This window comes from Cloeon dipterum, chromosome 2, assembly GCF_949628265.1.
Source record: "Cloeon dipterum chromosome 2, ieCloDipt1.1, whole genome shotgun sequence".
NCBI lineage: Eukaryota > Metazoa > Arthropoda > Insecta > Ephemeroptera > Baetidae > Cloeon > Cloeon dipterum.
Genome location: NC_088787.1, coordinates 18,991,783 through 19,007,015, shown reverse-complemented (window position 1 = coordinate 19,007,015; position 15,233 = coordinate 18,991,783). Strand labels below are relative to the sequence as shown.

The window sequence follows — 15,233 nt, the reverse complement described above, 5'->3', positions numbered from 1 at the left end:
AACAACAAGACTGGATTCGATTTCTTCCAACTCCAGGAAAACATTCAGGGCTTGAATTATAACTTCGTCGGGAGATCCTGCAGTTGCGGAGAAAGAGAGAAAGAAAACGAGAGTGTGCTCTCTCAGCTCGGTGTGAGTCATGTGGAGCGAATTCGGCGATCGTTTTTCGCGACGCAGGTGAAATTACAGCCGATCGCTATGTAGCTGCGCCGCACCCTGTTGCCAATTCCCCTTGCCTTTCGCCGCTCTTCACCTTTTTCTTCATTCTGCGAGAGCGGCGACAAGAAACAAATGCTGGATTTCTACAGATAAGAATCCGGTCTCTCGCGAGGGGCGGCCAACCGACCATATGCCTTTTCCTTTCCTTCGCGTAACAATGGAAAAAATTATGATCGTCCGCTCAGGTTCTGGGGGCTAACGAGTGAGTGTGTTCGAGAAGCGTGAACTTTTGCTACCTTCATTCGTTTTCGTCTGCAAAAAATAAACTACTGTCTAGACCTGACCGCATAAATTTCTGCAGAAACAAAGGCGACATGGCAGATTGATCATAATACGGGTGTTTGAATTCGCAGAATGTGGATATTAATTAATTTAAATTTGATGTTTGCCCATTTCATCAGGAATTTCCTTCAATTTATACCAGAATATAATTGTACAGGTTTTCATCAAAAGTTGATCTGCAAGATTCTTTCTGATTTTTTTCTTTTAAAAATAAAATAGTTTTTTGTGGATTTGTTGTGTGAACAGCAAGATTCTGCGCATATTACAGAGGTTGGAAATGTTAAAAATCTTATTAAAATCAAGTGCGCATTTTCGATTAAACTAAAAAAAGTGCATTTTCTTTCCTATTTAACACTTAAACCACAGCCCTTGGCGACGAAATGTTTGTAAACGTGTTGAACCAATCGATGCCTCTCTGAAAAAGCTCAGGTTTCTTTGTCACATTACAATGTGATCATTTTTACGATTTTACGATATTATTCTTCAGGTTTGAAAGCATAGACGAGTTTGATAATTATACAAAAACACCATATTAAATTTAATTTTAGGTAATCTTGCCCATTTCAACACTTTGAAATGTTAAAAAATTAATGATTGCAATTTGCACCGCAGAACAGACGAGAAAAAATACTTTATATGAATCACAACGAAAATTCCTAACTTTGCAAAACAAAACTCAATCATTTCCTGTCAGAACAAACGTGATGTTTAGTTAAATTGTTTGCAATTTTAAATTAACAATTAAGACAGGGCGTTTCAATCTCAAGTATATGTTATTAAAGCCAAAGTTTTGCACATTGAAGAAGCAAAAGTGATTGAAAAGTGGCGCTTAACCACTAAAACCAGTGTGGTCAAAGCACCTGCATGACGACAGCCAGGCGGCCGGCGCGGCGGAGACTGGAGAGAATCCCGCGCTCATCGCTGGATCTTCCCCCTCGCACTGCACGCGTACATAAACATAAAAAATCAAAACAAACCCTCGTCCTTTCGGGGCGGACACGAAAAATACATTCAAAAGCGAAACTCACAGGCAATAAGGTCGAGGAAGTCTGTGGAAGTGGGCTTCGGAAGGCGGTGGCGGCAACAGCTATTGGTAATCCGTTTGCTCACTCAATGTCATCGCTGGACGAGGATGCACGCGAATTCGATCGGCACGGCCACCAAACGCCAAACGCAGACTGAGACTGCTCGTCAGACCTGCCGGCAACTGCAGCAGCAGTCACCATGAGTGGAGGTGCGCGAGGGGAACCTCTGCCGCAGGGGGAGGGGAAGCTCTGCAGGTGAGCTCGCTAGACTCGCTGCACCGGCTTTGCCCGTTTGCCCCTTTGTGCCAGAGAGAGTCAGACGCTGATATATTCTTTTTCATCATCATCATCATCAACATGCCCGCTGCAACCTTTCCAATGCGTCTCCCCGCAGCAGTCTCCGCCCTGAGATCAACCTGACTTGAACAATCTGTGCGTGTAGTGCAGCAATATTCAAGAATATTGATTAACTTTATGATTTATTCATCATTAAATTTAAAATATTACGAAAAAAGAAAAGGAAATACACAAGGAAGGGTATGACAAATTTATTTTAAAATATAAAAATGCGAGAACGGGCAAGTGGTATAGGGTTGATAATACTTGCAAAATTTTATCTCTGCAGATCCTATTTTCCTTTTTTTGACTCGGTCAGAAATGAGTGCAGTCCGATACGGTCCGCATTTACAACGATTATTGCTTCAAGTAGATTCTCTGCAGCTAAAAATACTCTTTGGCATTTTTCCAAAGCACCGCTGCAGAGCCCAATCAGCTGCTTAATTAAGTTTTACAAAAAGGTTTGAGCATAGTTTAATTTTTATTTTTTTAATTTCATTCGTTTGTGCCCATCTATAGCCGATTCGGCGCAGATAGTACAGCTTTTTCATATTATTTATTTTTGGCTATTTTATTAAAAATATTAATTCATAGTCAACTTTGATGAAGTCTATTATATAATACCTGAAAAAATATAAAAATGTTTATTACACGCCAGGTTAGTAATGTTTCGTTTAATTATCAAATCAAATTTGTAATGCTAAAAGCAGAGCGTCAGGGACTTAATCATTTTTTTTAATAAAAATTCTACACAAGCTCCAGCTTAATATTATAAAACATTTATTTTATTAAATTTAATCGAACTGGATATCAAAAATTTTCAGATTGAAGAGATCAATAGGTGACCAGCGGTGTTGATCAAATTGATTTCTATATTTTGCATGCGATATTATGTTGTTGTACTGAAAGATAAGATAAATATTTGATTTGATCGAGCCATAATAAGATAACAACGCAACAACAAATTACATCTCATCCGAGCTTCACTCTCTCACTACTAAAAGACACGCACTGAACGCATAACTTCAAAGGCACTTAACATTCCGGAATAATAGGAAGAACGGGATCAGTTTCATTGGAATAATAAAATCTGAAATTTATAAAATTATCTGTGAAAGATAAAATGACTGCAGATTATTCAATAATTTTTACTGAATAATAGTTTTCTAATTAAGAAAATTTATTTTACATAGAAAAACGCCAATTTTCATTTATTTCATGCGAGCTATTTATCTTGCTAAAATTTGAAGGAAATTAATTATTATTTTGTAGGAATATTGTTCATTATTTGCAAATTCAGATTACAAGGCGAGGAAAAATCCAAATGCAATATTCGCGATGGCCTGTTGAAGCAGGCGGAATACTTCGTCTTCAATCAGCCAGATAATGACACTCTTGAACACATCCACGAACAGGTTGACGAAAATTTCGGCTAAAAAGTTAAGTCCCCAGCCAAGTCCCTTGATGTCAATGCTGATGTTTCTGAAACGAAAGAAAAAGCGGAGATTAGAATCTCAAAACCAAGGATAAAAGGGAGAGGAAAAATAAAGGAATAAATTTCCATATTAGGCTGCCGCTAATAAAGCCGGTGTGTGGGATAAAGAAAAATGAATGGGCCGTTCGAAAATTCAAGATCTATCTTGATTCTCACCCGACATTGGCGATGTTGAAGTCCTCTTCGACCAGCGTCACTGCTCCTGTCGTCAGGTCGATGACAATGGTGACTGCGAGCTCCGTATTTTTAATAATGCCGATAGCTTCGCCAGTCGGTCCGAGATCCATGAACGTGGCCTCAAAAAAGTAGTCAAACTGTGGGGGTAATTTATTTTAAATTTCACTACCGCCAGTTTATAATTATAAATCAAACCTGAAGATTAGTGAACCCAAGCCGTCCCTTGCAAGTCAAATTGTTGCCCTCTGGGATGATGTCCATGTCACCCACTCGGATAAGGGTGAGCAACCCCATAAGGTTCCCCCTTGTCAGAGAGGCCTCACCGTGCCATGTAATGCCGAGCAAGTCCTTCAAAATGCGAATCCAGATTTTAATTTTGGATTAAAATATTTCTGAATAATCATGACTTTTTAAACCTTCAGTGTTGGAAAAAAGAAAGTAAATTAGATTAAAATTCGTTTGGAAATCTGTCCTATACGCAATTTTTAAGTAGATCTACGTTTGGAAAAAAATTCAAAATTCTAATTTCAAACATTTTTAATATAATTACGCAGCTTTTAACTTTAAGGCTATTTTTAAAACTAACTACTATTTATTTTCTTTATCAAAACGCCTATTTTAATTTTTTAAATCATATATCCTTTCAACTTAACCAACCGTGAACGAGAAGCCCCTGACGAGGTCCGGCAGCATGTAAGGCTCCATTCCCTGTTCAATCATGAGCCTTTTTACCTCTTCTATCACAAGATCGACATATGCGTTGACTTCCTCACCAGTCACCCTTTTTGTGAATCCAAAGCACTATTTTATAAATATCGGTCTTGCAAGCATTTTTTTCTAAATAATTGAACACGATTACAATTACGCTCACCTTGCAGAAACTTCGGCGGGCTTGGCATTTGCCGATGCCGCGAGCACTAGCACGAGGGCAGCGCACAGCGCGAATTTCATGCTGGATTACTTTCTATTACACCCTGTTAAAGACTGAGTTAGATTTATCTTCTTGTTAAATTTGATCGTGTCACTATGAGATGAAAACTACGTTTTATATCTAGAGATTTCCCATCTGCGCCTCTCAGGAGCTATTGATAAGATAAACATAAATTTTGTATTGAACTTGCATACTGCTTGTTTCGTAACAACTTAGTTTTATCTTGGAGGTGTGATTCTGAAGAACCAGAAGTTATATAGTACGTACCCACTTAAAAACAAAACAATAATCACTTGAACTGATTTTAATCTACGCTTTTAAGCCACTTGAAAATATTGCTATCAATTAATTTTACACGGGGACGTTTTTACGCGTATAATCTTTGCGAGTTTGGAAAAGGCGCATTGTCGAGAGGTAAAAAATCAGCGAAATAATATGCAACATGTTTAATTAGAACTGAAAGTTTTTGAAATAAGAAGCCTTGCTAATTAAACAAGCTTTCTTGTTTGATTGCCGGAACAAGGATTTAATTTGAGCATCACAACTTTTCGTGTTGCTTCAAGCTACATACGCCGTGCGGAAACGCTTTGTCCTCGTTGAAATTATTATCTGCGGGATTGTGTAAGGCAATAATAAACAAGGTTTGCGCGATTTCTTAAGCAAAAGTAATATTTATTTTTGTACTCATATAAAACTTAATTAATAACAGTCTAGGTTACGCCAGAATAAGAATGCCGAGCGAAATATTTGCGAGCGCCTCACGCAAGCCATCTTCAATGACGCCTTCAAGAATGCCCAAAATGGTATTCTTGAAAATGTCTACGAACAAGTTGACGAACACTTCGACCAAGAAGTTGAGACCCCACAAAAGTCCAGTGATGTTGACGCTGATTGACCTGTAATACACGAATTTAATTTCATAAATTAGCGTTTCAAGAAAATTTACCTTGTGGAAACGATGTCAAATGAGTGCAAAGTTGCGGTGGCGTTTGGCGAGCCCATGTCGAGGGAGAAGCTGAAGCCGAAAATAATGTCATTGGCGAAAATCTCGGCGTGGCCGGTGGGTCCGAGATCCATGAAAGTCGCCTCGAAGTCGTAGTCAACCTGCAAACGCAAAACGTGCAGGTGAAATTGAACACCATAGATCGATTCGTGCAAGAATATAAGAGGAAATTGCAAAATGGGCAAACAAGGTCGTTCGTTGTTGATGCATGACTTTTTTGTCACGCAAATATAATTCCATCTGAGGATTTCTGCACACGCAGTTCTTTGTTTGTATATGTAAATGAAATGAACAATTGCTATCAGGATTTTACTTTTATGGCGAGTAGTCCCATTTCGGCGCTGACAGTGAGGTTCATATTTTCGTATGTGAAATCTGCATCTCCAACTCTGTGGATTGAAGTGTGGCCGGTCATCAAGCCATTGCGCAACGAAGCCTCTCCATGCCACACGATTCCCAGGAAGTCCTTCGAGTTTGCATTACATATATTAATATTAATTTGCATTCGAGACATTGTGTGCAATCAGAGGATACAATTTAATTAGTAATCAATCTATTTTTGAACCAAACACGATTGTTTTTAAAGCCTGCGATACTCGAAGGTTGCAGGCTCAAATTTAGAATGTGTCGTATAATTAATACCTTATACTCGAAACCTTCTACTAGATCAGGAAGTATCAACGGGTTCAAGTTGTTGTCCAACATGTACTTAATAATTTCGTTTATGAGTCTGTCCACGTAGTTATTGATTTCCTCGCCGGTCACCCTGAGTTCAGTGCATTGAAATTAATCAGAGATTATCGGTCATCGGTTCTCACCTCTGCGTTGAAATTTGGCTGGGCATTGCCTGCGCGGCCGAAGCCACAAGCAGGAGGATGCTGAAAACTGGGACTGCTCGCATGATGTCTTCAAAATTGTGTGGGCTATAGTGAAAAGAAGGTTAAATATTTACATAACTCGTATTATCAGTCAATCAAGAAAGACATTTCACCTCTCACAGCGGGGTCTGCGGCCAAGTCGAGTATTGCTCCGAACACGGGAGTTGGAGCCGCATTTAATTGGTTAGAAAATCAGATAAAGGCTGATAAATCAAGAAAGTGACCGCTGGGTGGCAAACAATAGCAGATTACGCTTGGCAGGTGTCAACGGGAGATAAGCCAAAAGAAAATCTTCTATTTAAACGATGCAATGATTGGTGGAGTTCGCAAATGCTCCATGTGATTATTAATTGCAAATGAGTCTTTCCTGAACGAGAAAAGTATTTTAAAAACAGAAACGAGGCAATGTATTGGAATTCCGAATACTTTTTCTGGCCTCCAGAAAAATAACGGATCAATACAAAAAATGTCTTACCAAAATAATTAATTTAGTTTTTTACTGTTATATTCAATTCTTGTAAAATTTCTAGCAGCTATGATAATTTTTGCATTAAAATGTAGAAAATTTTATCAGCCAACAAAAAAGTTTAAATTTTTTATCATCTTTCCATGTTAACTATCAGGGTTGTGATTAGGTTTGAAAAATAAAGTTACGAAGTCTATCAGCGAACTTTCTCAGTTGGCCTTTATTTTGGCATAGTATTCATCCATAGATTTGAAAAATTCAAGTTATCCTCATACCATTTATATTTTTGGTCTTAATATAATTTGTATTATTTTAGAAACCGCACAGTTTTATCAAATAGTACGAGAATGTCTTGAGGTTGATTTAAATTAAGTGTGATCAGCTAGACGTGGTATGGTAAGTGTAAATGAGAAATCGGGAGATTTGAATGCCAGAAATGTGTTTTATTAATTCACTCTATAACACTACAAATAACTGATATAATCATAATTGTGGTAAATTTGAGAAGATCCTTTTTACACAATAGTTAAGATTTTTTCATGCACTTGTTTATTTAAATTAAGATGTTCTGAAGAATGCCCATGATTCGAAATTATCCAAACAAGTCTCGCATGGGCACACCTCAGGTTACGCGAGATTTATTTTTTTTTAATTCTTTTAAATGCAATGTTACGCTGATTACAAATAATAGGTTTCTCGAACGGGAATCAAAATAATATAATACATTAATCAAGTTAGCTAATTCAGCTTTTTTTCCATGAACATGCATTTTGCCATCCCTTGATTTGTTTCCGCGTGCGCCGCCCCTTGGACACTGGGACGCGCACTACTTGTCATCAAATAATCCTTCTCTCACTGTCTCGTTGCGCTAGCTGGCTCGCCTTGTACTGATTTCTCTATCCTGATGCCTGCCTCCCCCACCCACCCCATCCCTTAAGTTGAGTATAATCCGGGGTGATCGCACCCCTCGCAGTTGGATTTGGAACACCCCCCACCTGTTTTCCTCGGGCGGGACCGTCTAGGGGCCTGACAGCGGCCACCCCGACGGCCAGCGTGGCGTGGCCGCTGCCCGGACGCCACCGTGGCCCCGCGCGCGCGAAAGGGCGTGTGTAACTAAAATTACTCTACGCTGAGTAAGACGTGTTTTCGTGTAGTAGGGCAAGAATTCCACTTTCGCAAGTTCGATTCTCCTCTCCCGCCGTTTAGTTTTTTCATCTTTTTATTTATCACAGGCAAAGCCATCAAAGGCGTTCAACTTCGTGCACCATTTGTTCATAAATACTGACTGATGAGATAAGGGAATCGAGAGAGATCTGAGTTTGCATCTCCCTACGGAATTTCAAAAATAATAATAAAATAACCGGTTTAAGTACTTTCGAAATTAAAATACTTAGCGTCGCATGTCTCTGAAATTTTGACTTTTTGTGCACAGAGACGCCTGCTTTTTTGGAAGAAAACATCCAGCACAGACTCCTTCGATTTAACTTACTAGAAACGAACTAGAGTGTACGTATTGACGAAAGGCTTAATTTGTACTCGAAGTACAGGAAAAAAAGAAACACAATGCACCTTGTGCTATGTTTAAAATTTTCAGACTTAAGGCCGGACATTTTCTTACATCTATGTATGGACTCATGCTGGCCTTGCCTTTGCAATTTCACTTTAAAATCCGAGCTTTGCTTACTGCTGAATAAATTACAAACACATATTACATCAAGAGATAATTAAAAAAAAAAATACTTATCAACCGGTAACTGTTAACGTTTAAACACCGGACATTATCAAAAGAGATTGTCTTGAAACTGTTGGAATAAAGAAATCCAGTAAATTTTCCGCAAAATGGGAACGGACAAAGGAACTTTAGGGACTCGGAAAGTGCTGATCGCCATTTCCGATACGGGAATGACTCTTTGGATCGCTGCCAGACAGAAACGATTCACATTTCGGTTGTGTAGAAATGATTTGCTTATAGTGATTGCGGGAGTGTATGTAATTGGTTCCTACACTTGGTTATTGTTTAAATTAAAATATCACAGTAAGCGAACATGTGTTCCACACAAAATTTTCTTCAATTTTGTTTTCGGTTGCATTGGGAGAGGAGGAAACAAAGTATGATTCCATAACTTTGTTTTCTTCAACTGGCCTAACTTCCAGTTGGGAGATTCGTGAATGACTCTGTCAAGTTTGCTACAGTCAACACTTCACAGACTCCGCACCGACTCTCTCAACTAGCTGATTCTCAATAGTGGAAAGAAAATTGCTTGTTTGTCTGCTGCGCTTCATTACAGACAGGGAAAATAGTAGATTCAATATTGGTTGGTGTTTACGCGTTTGTGTAATTAATTATGTTTGTATGTGACGCTTTTACTCTTTTGCATCAGGTGGAAAAACATCACAGCTTTATGTGTTCATCTTTTGTTTTTAAAAACGAGCAGACCGCGTGTTAGCGCTGCACGACTCGAAAATAAGGCCTCGGTACTTCATATCAATTCGGCCATTAGGTGGTTTAGCAATATTTGTTATCCAATGGCAGTCTCAGGACACAGCACAAGGGCCAGATAGCTGTATTTAATTAAAACATCTCGCTACTACCCACAGTGCCTTCTTAGTTCTCCTTAAAGAGCTCATTGACAGTCGAGAAAGATCCCCCGACCGGCGAAATTTGTAGCTTTAAAAATTTATGACTCCCTTCCATGTGAATTTTCGCTTGTAAGTAAAATCGTCTAGTCTATTCACACAGGGACGGCAAATTTGGTTTGAAAACAAAACTCAATCTGAAAGAATGTTTGCCATCAAATTCAGACAAACAGGGATATCCTCTTTCAAAAATCAATAATTAATCGAATAAAGTATGAATACATTGTTGGCTCAAAAGCTGAACCATCAATTTGAAACACAAAACAATTTCCTTAACATCGTACACAAGTGGCCAAACCAGACGGCTTCACCGTCACGCCTAGCGTCCATCATTTCCCCACCAGTCGGTGTTGCCGCCTCCGCCACCGCCGCCTCCACCGCCCCCGTAGGAGCCTCCGTAGCTTCCTCCGCCGTAGCCTCCACCATAGCTACCGCCGCCACTGCCGCCGCCACTGCTTCCACCTGTTGACAAGAGAAAAGTGTTCATGTGAAATACATATGAAACAAATCTGAGATAAAATTATCAACCTAGCACCTCATTGAGTTTCTACTTTTTGTTGACACGATATGGCTCAGATAAAAATTTATTAGCTAACAAATTAACAGCAACACTGCCACAAATGTAATTAATTTTAATGTTGAAAATCAATTGTTTAATACGTCTTTTAAACCCCAGTAATTTCCAAACGCGTTTTTCTGAATGGTTGTTCTCTTTTTTAAAAATAGATGACTCACCATATCCGCCATATCCAGAGCTACGACCACCGCCGCCACCGCCGCCGCCGCCTCCTCCTCCACCGCCTCTCTGCTGACGGTAATCCCTGGATCCGAATCCACCGCTAAATCGCTTGCTTCCGCCTCCGCGTCCCATGCGACCGGATCCGCCACGTCCGCTGTCCTGGGAGAAGGCCTCAATCCAGGTCGGAACCTCTTGCTTGGTTTCCACCAGCAGCTCGACCAGGTCCCTGACAAGATTGCGGTTCTTGTCGTTGAAGAAGGAGGTGGCTGTGCCCAAATTGCCCATGCGGCCGGTACGACCGATGCGGTGCACATACTCCTCGATGTCAGATGGCAGGTCAAAGTTGATGACGTGCTTCACATGCGGGATGTCCAAGCCTCGAGCGGCCACAGCAGTGGCCACCAAGATTGGAGTGTGGCCATTACGGAAGCGACGCAGTGCGTCTTCACGGTCTCGCTGGCTACGGTCGCCGTGGATTGAGGTGACAGGGTATCCCTCGCGATCCAGGAAATCTTCCAGGGAGTCAGCGCCCTTTTTAGTCTCAACGAAGACGAGGGTCAACGAGTCGGTAGCTGAAGCAAAAATCGGCAAGTCGGTAAATTATGTTTTTTTTTTTTCAATGAGGAAAGTGCCGAGTCTTGTGGATTTGTGACTGATTAGTAGTACGGAGGCAAAGCTTTATCTATTGATTTATTGGAAAAGTTTGAACAAGGCTTTCTAAAATAAAAAAAATATAACAAATTGACCTAACAAAGTGGATAAGTTAAGACATGTGAGCAACATACCTTCAGATAATCTATTCAGATCTGATGCGTTCAGTATGTCCAGGAGGAAAGAGCGTTTGTCCATTTCCTCGACCCAGAAAATCTTCTGAGTGATATTTTCAGATGTTGAGCCAACACGTCCTACGGCTAAGAAAATATAATTGTCCAGGAAGTCTCTGGCAAGCATCTGCAAAACACCAAATAAGTGGCGATTAGCAAATTAACTCTGAATAATTACATTAGTTGAGTTAACGCATTTAACCCAAAATATCCCCCTGTGAAATTAAATAATCTTCACCTGAATCTCCTTGGGGAAAGTAGCAGAGAACATGAGAGTTTGACGCTCTCCGACGCGAGGCATCGTGTCTTGCTGCACAATGCGTCGAATCTGAGGCTCAAAACCCATGTCCAACATGCGATCAGCTTCGTCAAGGACCAAGAAGTGACAGTTCTCCAGACCGATCTTTCCGCGGTCAAGCAGATCCACCAGACGGCCGGGCGTGGCGACCAGAAGATGGCAGCCTCGTTCTAGCTCCCTGACTTGGTCCAGCAGGTTGGAGCCTCCGTAGACGACGCAGGGGCGGAGTCGCGAGCGGTAAGCGAACTTACGAGCCTCATCGAAGATTTGAGTGGCCAACTCGCGCGTAGGGGCCAGGATCAGGGCCATGGGGTAGTTCTTGCGACGAGAGTAGGAACCACGAGGGTTGGCAGGGACAGGCTGCGGACCCCTTTCGTACATTTGGTTCAAGATAGGGACCAAGAAGGCGGCCGTCTTGCCAGAGCCAGTCTGGGCACAGGCCATCACGTCACGATTTCCCATGATAATCGGGATTGCATATTTCTGTAATGAATAAAAAATGTTTTCTCTTAATGGAAGCAGAGAGAAACAGAAGGTGTTTAATGCAGCTTTAAGCGAGAGACATTTTATTTAAGGCAAATTAACTCTGAATAATTACATTAGTTGAGTTAACTCATTTAACCCAAAATATCCCCCTGTGAAATTAAATAAAAATCCCCAATAAAAAATTTCTTGTAAAAATAGCAGTATTACGTTATTCCAAGCCGCTAAATATAAAGTGTTTTCCAACTAAATCAACTTTGTAATAAGGTAAATTTCATGTTGTTGTACACCATAGGTGTCAAATATATACATATTTCAATCTAATCTAAAAATTTATTTTATGGCAAACCAACTCAAAAATTAGAATCAAAACAAGGACAGTTGTCAACAGGATACAAAATTAAAACAAAACCTACTGCGCATGCGAAAAAAATGTTCAGCCTGAAAAGCTGATAAAAAATTTAAAAGACTGAAAATTTCCCGCTAAAAAGTGAAAAGATGAGAAAAATTTCCAAGAGAGAAACAATAAATATTAACTTTCCTTAGTTATTAGCCAATTTAGATGGTTTTAGATAGTTTTAGTATAGTTAAGTGGCTTCGTGCTCATTTGATGGTTTCACATGGGTTGAAAGGTCAGAAAAATTTTTGGTAGTCTTAGCTGCATAGCCAAAGTTATAACAATAATGATTTATGTCACTAATCACATGGACGCTACAAAACAAGATCATTTTTTGCTATTTTTAGTGCGAGAATTTTAAGTAGAAATGCAATTTTTCAAAGGCTAGACCCTACTAACTGTAAAAAACTATAGGTCAGACTTGTGTAAGTACCAGGCACAGAAAAATATATTAATAGAAGCAGAGCTGTTATATAATCTATGGAAATTTCCATTTGGACAATAGTTGGCTGTTCTTATGACTATGTATTTTTATTAACCTACTTAGTTTAATTGGTGTTACAGTAAAAACCTTTATGAATTTCCTGGTTTTGTGACAACCAATTAAAAATGGAATGCTATTTTTAAAATCAATTAAACACGTTTCTTTGAATTAGAATTATTAGATTTAACTAGTTTCTTATATTTGCAGAGTAAAAAATACTAATATTCTAGAATTCAGTATTTTAATGGCAATGAAAATTCAAGTGATAAAGCGTTCAATATATTAAAATATCTGAGTAATAAATAATTTTAGATTTTGAGGTCAAGAAATTCTGACCACAAGGTTGTCCTTGGGCAAAAGACATTAGACTTTCCTGGCGTAAGTTACGCTAATTGACAGTTTTGACAGATTAAAACAGTTTATGATGATTCTGAGTTCTGAGTAAGGTTCAAATGGATTAAGATAGCGTTATTGCAGCTGAAAATTGGTATTTTTGAGCCACATGAAGGCTCAAGAAACAGCCTGCTTCTTAAAATTCACAGCATACAACAGAAAGAGTGAAAATGATTTTCCTGAGTCGCGAAAGATAAATTTCACTTAGCGAGACGACTGGTGAAACTGTTAACCGAGAGGGATGAAATTTAATACCTGCACTGGAGTTGGTTTCTCATAGCGAGCCAACTGGATGTTGTTGGCGATGATCTCTGTCATCTGGATCTCATCATAAGAGGAAATGTGGACAGGAATGTCGTCGCCCGTCGCCTCCACGGGAATATCTTCGTATTTTCCGAAATTAATGCCAGTGTGGTCCTGGCCGAAGAGCTCGAGCTCCAGACGCTCGTCACGCGGCATGAGCGAAGTGAAGTTGCCAGATTCGCCTTGCTCCTTCCAGCGAGAGTTTCCGCTCCAGCTCTCTCCGCGGCCGCCACCACCGCGGCCTCCGCCGCCGCCGCCTCCAAACGAATCATTCCAGCCAGAGCGTCGATCTCCGCGATCGTTCCAGCGGCCGCCTCCACCTCCACCTCCGCGTGATCCCCAATCATCACTGCAATGATTTTCGTCACAATTAGGTCAAGTGATAGCTCAAAAATAAGGGGGTTGCGACAGCAGCACTATTGTGCAACGTGAGGGGGGAAGCGGTAATGTCGCAAGTCATAACATCCTTGCAGGCTATTGAATAAGGCTGCCTAATTAGTTGAATAATCCTTGCTTGTGTTTACTCAATAAAGTTGGCTTAACAAGTTGCCTCTTTACGTATTGTGTAAGCGACCACAATATTTAAGTTAAAATGAATAAATATTATGTTTGTGAAAATGTTAGATAATATATTTTGAATCTTACCGTCTGCCTCCTCTGTCACCTCCCAAGCTATCGCCGCCGTTCTGATCACGGCCTCCTTCTTCGCGGCGACCTCCGCGGTTGAAGCTGCTGAAATCAGCTCCACCTGCGGATTATACAAAGAATAATAAATATGCATTATGTAATTATTTCAAGGGGATTTCGTACCGCGGTCGCCTCTGCCGTAGAAGGCGCCTCCACGAGCTGGGGGTGGACCGGAAGGAGGGGGATATCCGTCCTGGGACCCTCCTCTGTCCCTTTCTGGTTGAAAATCTGCTAAGTGGGTCAAATCAATACATTCAGTTATTCTGGGAGAAATTGGTGCAAAACCAACCTCCTCCGCTTTGTGGCTTATTCCGAAGGTGCGGAGGTACGTATCGGTTGCTACCACCGCCGCCGCCGCTATTAATTGAAGATCCTCCACGGGAATAAGAGGACTGCTGCTGCGACTGCAAGTCCAGCTCAGCAAACTGAAATTAAACACGGAGGGAATCGAAATTAGCAAAAGCGAGAATTTTCTTGACTCATTGGATGAGGAAAACGAGCACAGTGTTCTTAGAATTTCTAGTTAGTCACTCATGCGACATCGAAATTTGCGTAACTCCAATAGGAAATAATTTGAAATCCAGCGAATACCCAAAGCACGCGCGGCGCTTTGTGCAAGCCGATCATGCCGTGGAATTTCCGCAAACGTGCCAATCTAGGTCTGAGGCTCGTTGAACGGCCACAAGGAAAACGGGAAACACGTTCAAGGTTTCGCGAAAGAAGGGTCGCCGACCTGTTTGGCTTGCTTGGAGCGTGTGCCTCAGATTAAAGAGCATTTTCCGGAAAATAATGCTTCCCCAAGATGCAAATTGAACTGGAAACTCACCTGCTGCTCTAGACCTGTGCCATTTTGGTTGGGTTCATTACTCATATTACTTTGGATCACCAATTTATGATAAAAATTCGAGAGAGAGCTCAATTCCACCGGAATCCACAATGGATGCCTCCTGCTGGGCTGCTACTTCTATGCTCCTTTGCTTCTTGCTTGTGTAAATGACGTCACGAGCTATTCGACCAATCGAAATGAAGCCATCCGTTCTGTGCATGCGTCCATCTGGCAAACGGGGACCTGCGATTGGGTTATTGAATTTTGATTTTAGCCCCCTCTCTTAGCAGCGTTAATAAACAGTTTTTTAAATTACTGCCACTCAACCGACAGCGCCAGTGCGCCTTCAC

At 40.6% G+C, this 15,233-nt stretch overlaps 4 protein-coding genes across 8 annotated transcripts in view; all 4 read right to left on the bottom strand.

The window, feature by feature from the left end:
* LOC135936709 (uncharacterized) overlaps nt 1-1,716 on the bottom strand; it is a 34,557-nt gene extending 32,841 nt beyond the window's left edge. For 3 of the 4 annotated variants that reach the window (XM_065479633.1, XM_065479634.1, XM_065479635.1), the window contains exon 1: nt 1,530-1,716. The gene's annotated coding sequence lies outside the window, so the exon portion shown is untranslated. The remainder of the gene's footprint in view (nt 1-1,529) is intronic. The other variant, XM_065479636.1, reaches the window with a different exon arrangement.
* An 860-nt stretch (nt 1,717-2,576) lies between these two features.
* LOC135935720 (uncharacterized) lies at nt 2,577-4,595 on the bottom strand. Its single transcript, XM_065478260.1, has 5 exons — nt 4,406-4,595; nt 4,192-4,315; nt 3,730-3,882; nt 3,514-3,671; nt 2,577-3,344 (listed from the first exon to the last, which is right to left on the bottom strand). Exons 1-5 carry the CDS (start codon nt 4,483-4,485, stop codon nt 3,164-3,166), a joined length of 696 nt encoding a protein of 231 aa, XP_065334332.1. The 5' UTR covers nt 4,486-4,595; the 3' UTR covers nt 2,577-3,163.
* Nucleotides 4,596-5,107: 512 nt separating this feature from the next.
* On the bottom strand, nt 5,108-6,440 carry LOC135937237 (uncharacterized). Its single transcript, XM_065480346.1, has 5 exons — nt 6,287-6,440; nt 6,111-6,234; nt 5,782-5,934; nt 5,412-5,569; nt 5,108-5,361 (listed from the first exon to the last, which is right to left on the bottom strand). The coding sequence occupies exons 1-5, from the start codon at nt 6,367-6,369 to the stop codon at nt 5,181-5,183; spliced, it is 699 nt and encodes a 232-aa protein (XP_065336418.1). The 5' UTR covers nt 6,370-6,440; the 3' UTR covers nt 5,108-5,180.
* A 794-nt stretch (nt 6,441-7,234) lies between these two features.
* bel (ATP-dependent RNA helicase bel) lies at nt 7,235-15,043 on the bottom strand. 2 transcript variants are annotated; one of them, XM_065477203.1, is made up of 9 exons: nt 14,884-15,043; nt 14,347-14,482; nt 14,181-14,288; nt 14,016-14,118; nt 13,323-13,719; nt 11,251-11,793; nt 10,974-11,139; nt 10,185-10,760; nt 7,235-9,911 (listed from the first exon to the last, which is right to left on the bottom strand). In XM_065477203.1, the coding sequence occupies exons 1-9, from the start codon at nt 14,926-14,928 to the stop codon at nt 9,769-9,771; spliced, it is 2,217 nt and encodes a 738-aa protein (XP_065333275.1). In that variant the 5' UTR covers nt 14,929-15,043; the 3' UTR covers nt 7,235-9,768. The 2 variants fall into 2 exon arrangements, with proteins under 2 accessions (XP_065333275.1, XP_065333276.1); XM_065477204.1 differs by having other exon boundaries at nt 14,181-14,285.
* Between the last annotated feature and the right edge of the window lie 190 nt (nt 15,044-15,233).

Excerpts from the sequence above, each read along its gene's own strand:
- LOC135935720 (XM_065478260.1), bottom strand. The coding sequence starts at position 4,485 with ATGAAATTCGCGCTGTGCGCTGCCCTCGTGCTAGTGCTCGCGGCATCG. Across the intron at positions 3,883-4,191 it reads TCAGGGGCTTCTCGTTCACG|GACTTGCTCGGCATTACATG; the intron begins GTTGGTTAAGTT and ends CGCATTTTGAAG. Across the intron at positions 3,672-3,729 it reads TTGGGTTCACTAATCTTCAG|TTTGACTACTTTTTTGAGGC; the intron begins GTTTGATTTATA and ends TTACCCCCACAG.
- LOC135937237 (XM_065480346.1), bottom strand. The coding sequence starts at position 6,369 with ATGCGAGCAGTCCCAGTTTTCAGCATCCTCCTGCTTGTGGCTTCGGCC. Across the intron at positions 5,935-6,110 it reads TAGAAGGTTTCGAGTATAAG|GACTTCCTGGGAATCGTGTG; the intron begins GTATTAATTATA and ends GCAAACTCGAAG. Across the intron at positions 5,570-5,781 it reads TGGGACTACTCGCCATAAAA|GTTGACTACGACTTCGAGGC; the intron begins GTAAAATCCTGA and ends TTGCGTTTGCAG.
- bel (XM_065477203.1), bottom strand. The coding sequence starts at position 14,928 with ATGAGTAATGAACCCAACCAAAATGGCACAGGTCTAGAGCAGCAG. Across the intron at positions 14,289-14,346 it reads TAAGCCACAAAGCGGAGGAG|CAGATTTTCAACCAGAAAGG; the intron begins GTTGGTTTTGCA and ends TGACCCACTTAG. Across the intron at positions 13,720-14,015 it reads GGTGACAGAGGAGGCAGACG|TGATGATTGGGGATCACGCG; the intron begins GTAAGATTCAAA and ends AAATCATTGCAG.